At 45.1% G+C, this 8,645-nt stretch overlaps 1 protein-coding gene across 1 annotated transcript in view; it reads left to right on the forward strand.

Moving 5' to 3' along the window:
- The first annotated feature begins 3,169 nt into the window (after positions 1-3,169).
- RNF34 (ring finger protein 34) overlaps positions 3,170-8,645 on the forward strand; it is a 7,872-nt gene continuing 2,396 nt past the window's right edge. The window contains exons 1-3 of the mRNA XM_082066459.1: positions 3,170-3,277; positions 6,867-7,085; positions 8,423-8,640. Of these exons, the coding sequence (XP_081922585.1) occupies positions 3,272-3,277; positions 6,867-7,085; positions 8,423-8,640 (443 nt within the window). The 5' untranslated portion in view covers positions 3,170-3,271. The remainder of the gene's footprint in view (positions 3,278-6,866; positions 7,086-8,422; positions 8,641-8,645) is intronic.

The raw sequence follows: 8,645 nt of genomic DNA on the forward strand, positions 1-8,645 counted from the left end.
CACGCTGCTGCTGACACAGCCCGTGGGGCTGCGGGTGGTGGGGCCAGCACCCAAACCACGACCCCAAGAGTTCCTGGGGACCAAACCATGACCTGAGAAGTCTTGGGGATCAAACCATGACCCTGAGAAGTCTTGGGGACCCTCGCAGCCCCCCTCCCATAAGGGGAGACTGATCCGTGCTCTGACACGAGTGTTTCCTCGGTGCAGCTGGAGACACCATGGAGTGAATTCACTCGTTAAACTGGATTTCTGGCAAATTAATTGTGATGCAATGAAGATATTTCCACGCATAAGTTTTTATTTTCTCAATAATTTGTTAAAGTACTTCATTAAGGCATCATGTTCCCAAAGAAAATACTCTAATTATTATAATAGTTCTCATTTTTGTGAGAGAAAAACAAAACTCAATGTTATTATACATCCACATGTCCCCGGGGATTTCAGTTGAGTTTGTTCCTGATTCATGCCTGGGGGTGGTGAGAGGAGAAGGAGGCGAATCAAGCGCGGAGTAATTTTCTAGAATACATTTACATTTAAGAAACTTAATGTTGTAGTTAGTTGTTGCTGGCATAATTAATGATAGCTTCCTAGACCTCAATGAACTAAACACTCATTGAACTCTATCTGAATATAAACCCCAGGGAATAAATACAGCTATTATGTTCTAAAGGTCAATTTACTGACATTTCCTGAAAACAAAATGTGACAGCTTGGGCGGAAACACCGAAATGGTGGAGCGGGGAGGGGCGGTAGATGCAGAACTTGGAGGAAAGAGGAAATCACACACATCTGGTTCCGACATCTCCGAGCAACGCTCTGGAGCCAACGTGCGAACTCTGCCGACAATCCTCCAGCCTGTGGTGTAAAGAACACTCAGAACACGCTTTTAAAGCATATTTAAATACACTCAAACACCTAAAAAACTCCAAATAAGCAGCAAGAGATTATTTTGGTCGTATTAAGTTCAAGATTAGGTAGCGTGACTGAAAAAGTCATCTTTTATCTTACCTAAAATAGGCGGATGGTCCTGATAATGTGGCTGGGCCACTGAGGGTTTGGGGACATTTCGTGCAATGCTGAATCTCTCAAACCAAACCTCTGTCATCTGAAAACCTTCTCAAAAGTTAATTCCAAAGTACTGTGCGTCTCTGGTATAAAATTGAATACTAAAATGATTCCTCCCATAGGTATTAATATCCAATCAGAAATTTCCAAATAAAGCCCAGAGATTAACTTTTTTTTTTTCTTTAACTTCACTGTAAAAATTTGCAAAATGTTACATTAAAAACAAATGAATATTCCCGGTAAGAATCACTTCTCTGCCTCACTCTCTCGTGATGCGTAAAACCTTGGGGGATTACTGAGCTGCAGCGAGTCGTGTTATTCCATGGCAGAAGGAAATGGGACACCCAGCATTAATAGATTTAAATCTTTTAATGCTCCTTTGGCGCAATCCAGAAGGCTCAAGTGAGGACAAGTCTTCTATTAATAGAACTTCTCTTATTAATAGAACCTCTGCAAATGCTGCTTTTCATCTACAGAGCAGCCGGTGAAGTTCCTCATTTAAAAACAATCTATGTGGTTAAAATTTAGATGCCTTAGTGCATTAAAAGTGATCTCAAATCACATGTTGCGAATATGATTCATCGAGATCTGCCCAAATGAAGGTGGGAGTGGCAGCGGCAGCTGCCAGCACAGTCACCAGATCCCAGCTCCGTCAGGCCCATGTTACTCCCTAAAACATCTGTGTTTGGGAGGGTTTTGTGTTGGCAAATCCTTAACAAAGCTAAAGGAAAAAAATGTAGGTTTTGCTGGGTTTGGCTGATCTGTGGGATCGCGCTTTTACCCCACTTACAGGGACTGTAGGAGGAGCTCTTATGTTTTAATGTAAGATCATTAAAAACAAATCTGTGTATAATTTGATACTTCAGGGATGACTCTAAATTTACGTGGCATAGGAGTTTTTGAAAATCAAACTGTTCTGATATTTCTTAAGGTGTCTTAAAGCAATCTCTTGCATGAGAAATGTGGGAAATGTGCCATTGCTTGTTCCAACATTGTATTCACAAGGCTTTCCCACTATCTTTTCAGTTGCTTTGACTAAAATTACAAGCTATTATTGTGGGAAAAAATACATTTTAATTAAATCATATGTAAAAGTTCATAGCATATCAAAAGTTTGTCGAGGAGCATAAGCATTTACAAAAACAGATGACCAGGTTTTGAATTAAGATATGGCGTCAGTGCAAATCCAGATGTTGAACTGCACATAGTATCCGCTCTTGATGCTGAAGCTGCCAAGATTGTGCCATTCTTATAGCAATTACAGATCTTTTTTTCACTCAGTTCTTGTATCTGACTTGCTCCAAAAATAGATCCCACCTGCAGAAATTATTAAAGATTTCATGCAACCTTTTGGATGGGTAAATTGGTGTTCAAAATTTATTTTCAGCCACTTTTGCGTGTTCCTCTTTCTGGCAAAGACCTTTGTTCTCGGTCCCATGTGCTCTTACATAAAATTCTCCTTAACACTTGGTTTGTATTTTTTTTAATGTTATCTCCTGGTTAAAAGCTTCCAGTTCTTACAACCTACGATTATTATTTATTCCATTCATAGCACAGAGAAAACAGTAACAGCATCCAGAAGCTGAAAGTGGAATTTTAAATAACAGACCTTCTTTTATATTATTTAAAGATTGTCACCAAAGGGCTTGGTGGAGTGATGGTGCCTACAGCAGCCAGGCTTTTAATTCTCTGTGTGACAAACCCTGCTCGTGCGCAGAGGTGACAAAACACCTGAGTTTTAGTGACAAAACACCTGAATTTTGGTGACCGGCCCCGTTATCCACCCGGGGATCGCAGCCACCTCCGTTGCCCCGGGGCGTGCATAGGAAAAAAACCAAACCAACTCAAAAACAGGAGGTAAAAGTTCTCTCTTATCTCAGTGGCATCACTATTTACGCACTCCCAGCTGTCGGCAGCCCCGTTTTTCCGTGTTTAAGGGGTATTTTTGCTGTCCCCCCCCACTCCGCGCCCGCGGAACCTCCGCGCCCACCTCCGCCCACACACGGCCGCTTCCTCTCCTCCCATTGGCTCCGCCCGCTCGCTGTCGGCGGCGGACAGCCAATGGCGTGCGGCGCGGCGGGAAGGCCCGCCCTCCGTGAGGCGGCCCGCTGAGCGCCGCGCAGGGCGGGTTCGCGCCGGGGGCGCCGCGGCGGACGGCGCCCGGGTGAGGCGGCGGCGGACGGCGAGCGGCGGTGTGGAGGCGGCCATGAAGGTGAAGCGGGGTTCCTCCGGCCGGGGGAGTGACTTTCCCCTCGCTGCGGGGAGGGAGGAGGGGGCGAGGCGGCGCGTGACGGGCCGGGACCCTGGTGGGCTGGGCCGGGCGGCCCCTCCCTCTGTCCCTTCGCCTCAGGCCGCTCGGCCCGGTCGCGGCCGCTCGGCCCTTCCCGGGCCCGCCCCGTTACCGAGGGACCCCCGGGACCGCTTTGCCGAGGGGCCCCGGCGCCCTCCTCTGACTCAGCAGCCGGGCAGGGCCTGGTGCCGCCGCTTGAGGGGAGCCCCCCGGCTCCACACACGGACCGCGGTTCGATCCCCGCCGGCGGCTGGAGGACCGGCTGGTGGGGCTCCGAACGGGCCGGAGCGGGGCCCGGGCCGCTGCGTTGGCGTTGGGGCTGGGGGGGTGGCGGTTGGGAGGCGGATCCCGCCGGGCCGGTGTGCGGGGGGCACGGCAGGGGCTGGCGGGGGGGCCGATCCGGTGCGGGGTTCGCTCCCCAAAGGCGCCTGTTGCTGTGCTGGGGTCGGGGCTGAGGGGGGTGGGGACCGCGGGTCTCCCAGTTCGGCGAGTTCCGAGGGTGCTCGGTCTCTGAAAAAGCTTTGCTTGGTCTCAGGGTGGGTGTAAATACGGAATTTCAGCTACCCCTCCCTCCCCTCCATCCATTCTGCTGTTCTCCTCTTGGTCTACCAGCTTTGATAGCACGTCGTGCTTGCACCGTGTGTTAGGAGCAGCATCCAGCTTCTTGGGGTGGGTGTGTGTCGGAGGTGAAGTGCTCATCAGGTCACTGAGCGCCTCTAAAGCCAAGAACAAGAGCGGAGAACTTCAGACACGGTATTTGGCCCCTGTAGGGTGCACATACGGTGCGGAGAACTGATGGCAGCTTGTGAGAAGGGGATGTGGAAGTGGTGACTGACGTAGTGGGAAAGGCTTTTGGTGCAGAAATTGGCAAAGTTTTAACTAATTCTCGAGGGAGTTTTTGGTTTAGTGTGTCTCATTTGTGTCTTGTGTTGGTGCTTTTCAGCGTGGTCTCATTTCTTTTACTCGGTAATATGAAGAGTCTAGACACTGTAATTTGATTATGGGTTAATGACACTAATGCGTAGAAAGAATCCACAGCTGACTTAGGCTAAGGAGAAAATCACCAATGCCCACATTGCCTTACCCTTCACCTTAAAATGACTGGATGCTTAGCAGTAAGTAAAAGAGATTTTCAGTTTGGTGCTAACACTGTTCACGTGTCCAAAATGGATAACAAACATTTCCAAAGTATATATTTATTTAGTGTTAACAGTGATGTCTGAGCAGTTGTTAGATGCTTTTCAATAAAACAAGTCTAAGAAACAGCTGTTAAACTGTCAGGCAAGGGTTGTGGTAGGAACGTTATGTCCTTTTTAGTTGTTTTGTGTCCTGCTGCTGCTGTGACCCCCTGAAAAGACCATAGTCAACTAATGAAGCAGGTCGAATTCTTAAGAACCTTTTGGGTTCATTGTTTTATTTTTCTGTTATTTATGTGTGGCTATTTTAAATCTTATAAAGCTAGCTCATCAGTTTTTAAGAATACATGAAAATTAGAGTCATATTCCTTTGAGACAAGGAAAAATACTTTTCATAAGTCCCAAGTTTTAAAACTGGGAACTCTCTTGGATTAAGTAATTGGTTTTCAGAATGCATTTCTAAAAGTTAATTACTCTTGCTAATAAAATAGGATAGTTAAGCATAACTTGTTTTGTATAGGAAAAATTAATGCTGATCTGTTTCCACTCTCCATAATTGAAAAGCAGAGAACAGGTCTCAGTTTGATGGTGGTTTAATGATTGGCTGAGAGCCTAATTAGGCATCAGGTGAGATCCAAGTGCTCGGGGTGTCTGTGGGCGCAGCCACGTGTGGGGATCAGGAGGGGCCACTCGAGTTCATCCCCCTTCAGCTCCATTTGCAGGACGCTTAGGAAGATTTTCTTCTCTGTGTGTGGTGCCCATAGCACGGAGGTTTCTTGTTATGCCCAGGATGAGTTTCGCTCTAGCAATAGCTGTAAAATTAGATTACTGAATTTAACTTGTTATGTGTTCTATTCAATATTATTACTGCACACGGTATCATGTGTTGTACGGCATAGAAGCAAAATGACCAACTGTCTTCAATATTTCGCTGTATTGCGACACTTTTAATGTCAACTTGCCACAGTGAAAGTGAAATACCAAGTTTGTGTGGGTTGGAGAGACACTTTTGATGTTCTGTACTAAGGCCCTTGGGTGAGGGTGGTGGGGTAGGACACGTTTGCTCCCTGGTGTTGTTTCTCACAGCTTCCCTCTAAACCAGAGGGAGGACGACTCTTGCCTTTTGTGCTCAGTGGTTTGGAAGGAGATGTTCTGACTTATTCCCAGTTATTGTGTGAAGTGCCCACAAATTTAACAGGGCTGTGTTCAGTTCAGCAAAATGTGCAATTTAATATAGAAATTAATCTGGTTACTACAGGAATTAAAGCACCATCATTATTGATCCGAAGTGCACGTTCTGGTTGGTTTAGGTTTTATAGTGAGAACTGCAAGTCTCAAAAGCAATTATTTTATGTCTTCATGCTTTGGGGAAAAAGTAAAAAAGCTTCTGCCCTGGAATGAAAAACAACAGCTCTAACCAGCATAGTTAAGGAAAAAAAGCATGATTAAAGGGAGTTTTACTCAGCTTCCTTTCAGAAAGAACCTGATGCGTTCTGTTTGCCTTTTTTTCCAGTAAGTTTCAGTGAGCCACGTGACAGTGATTAAACATGTGACAACGTGGAGTCCAAATTCCAGCTTTAAGTAGAATACGCACTTTTGATAGACAATCTAGCGCTAAGGCTTTCGAGGATAAGAAGCAGCAATTTATTTATGCATTTAGAATTTTTGTTCGTGTTTTAAGATTGAATTTTATGACTCGAAGCTGAAATCCAGTCCGTTTGGAATAAGTTCGTTTAGAGTTATTTTAATTTGTTGATAGATGTTTGTAAGGTAGCAAACCAGCAGGTTCAGGGGGGTCTTGAAAAACATTTATCTCTCAGAGAAACTAGACCTGAAGTAGTTTCTAATGAAGATCGGTTTGTTAATTTGAAGACCCAGAAACTTTTTTTTTTGGAGAGAGTTTTATTGTGAGTCATATAAGAGCTGGATTAGTTCTGGAGAAGATCGTGCAGGAACAGTTCTGCACTAATTATGATTAATTGTATTGCTGCCTGTCAGCGTTTCAGGTTTTGCCCCCCACCTATAAGTGGCTGTCGGTCTCTTCCTTCTTTGCTCTGCTCTTGCGTTACCTCCTTGAATTCCTTACCCTTTTTGTGCGGAACTCTGCTAGAAAAGGAGTTACGAACGTGAGCTCCTTGTGCCTGCGTGAGCCTCTCGGAAGCGAATCTTTCCTACTTTGGTTTGCAGCTGGGAAGTGAAGATTATTGGGCCGTTACAGACGTTAGTGTGCGGAATTCCCGGTGCTCTGGGAATTCACACCACATACTTTTGGGATGATGACAGATGGAGTGAAGTAGCTCTTCAGCAGCAAGTCACATCTGATGTGGGCTTTCAGATATTATTATCATTATTATTTTCTTTGTGAATGTTTTCAGGCGGGAGCTACTTCCATGTGGGCTTCCTGCTGCGGGCTGCTGAACGAGGTGATGGGGACGGGCGCAGTCCGGGGCCAGCAGGCCGGCTTTGGGGGCGGCGCGGGCCCCTTCCGATTCGCACCAAACACAGACTTCTCAGCCTACCCATCCCCGGCTGCGGCGGGCGCCAACATCGTCTGCAAAGCCTGTGGACTTTCCTTTTCGGTTTTTAGGAAAAAAGTGAGTATGTTTCCTATTGCATAGCATTTTTACTCATGCAAACTCTGGGAGGTGCATGTGTGTTTTTCCTTAGATAAGGAAACGCAAGGCAGGCGGCCAGGGAGGGAGGAAGTGCCTTATTCTGAGGTCACAGGAAATTAATGTCACACAGGATTAGAAGTTAAGAGGTCTGATGTTCATTAATCGCTGACACATTCGATCTGGTCTGACCTAAAACTTAGTGGACTCTAATTTGTTAAGATACGTGTTCTAGCTTCAGAATCTTATACATTGAAACAAATATTGTTTTGAAAACGATACCAGACGTAGTGTTGAATACTGGAATGAAGAAACTGGGTGATGGAAAAGCTCAAAAAGCTTTTCTGTGAAATACTTGTGTAATTCTTCTTGTTTCCTAACCAGGCTTTGTTTTGTTACATGCTATTGCACTCCAACTGCTTCTTGCTGCATTTGGAGGCAGGTTGGTGGGTTAATGCCAATAAATACATTCCTGTTTACCGTGACTGTCCAGCACCATTAGTTTGTCCACTCAGTGACCTAATTCTCTTCAGCTTTTAGATGAACTTGGAGCCTCTTTCCTCAGTTTGTGTGTTCAGTTTCCCCTTCCTCTGCGTCCTGTTGTTGGCATGGCAAACACGCTGTTGAATTAGCCGTTGTGTATGGACATTTTCTGAAGTTAATACTAATTTACTAAAATCCTGAAAAACGTGAAGAATTTGGATTCGTTCACAGTGGATGAGATGACCACTTAAGATCACTGCTGAACGTTCTGGCTTTTGTATGTTGTAGTGTATGTAGTACACTACTTTTGTATGTAGTAGAACAAAACCCTCCCCAGAAATGAACATCTGCGCATCTGGGAGTGTTTACCTAGCCCGTGGTTCATTGCATTTAAGGCCTACTTTGAATTCTTTGAATCAATTGGGAAAGAATTATGTTCTTAAAAGTTTGGGGATTGTACTGGTTTTTTACACCTGTGAGAAGAGTAGTGACACTTAGTGTATTCAGAAGTAGTTTAACATACCATAAAATGACTGGCTTTCAGTTTTGGTTATTGTCTAAACTACAACTTGAGTACTTTATTTATTTGTTCATTCACAATGTTTTCTCATTGAAAGCTCAAATCAGCTGCCAGTAGTACTACAAAAGTGATAGACTGTGGTGGAACACCTGCAAAACTATACAGAAGGGTGGTTTTCTGGACTTAAATCCTACAAATGATGTATGTAAAAATTGACAGTTGAAAGACTAATAGTAAATTCTGTAGCCTGGGGAAGGAAGGAGCCGATGTGAATGTGGGACGTAGAACTGAATGGTTATTTGTTCTTTCTCCTTAGCATGTGTGTTGTGACTGCAAGAAGGATTTTTGCTCGGTGTGTTCCGTCTTACAAGCCAATCTCAGAAGATGTTCCACTTGTCACTTGCTGCAAGAAACAGCCTTTCAGCGACCTCAGTTGATGAGACTGAAAGTCAAGGATCTGCGTCAGTATCTGGTTCTCAGAAACATCCCGACAGACACTTGCCGAGAGAAAGAAGACTTGGTGGATCTGGTGCTGTGCC

Source organism: Streptopelia decaocto (assembly GCF_964273445.1).
Source record: "Streptopelia decaocto genome assembly, chromosome: 15".
In the NCBI taxonomy this organism is placed as follows: Eukaryota; Metazoa; Chordata; class Aves; order Columbiformes; family Columbidae; genus Streptopelia; species Streptopelia decaocto.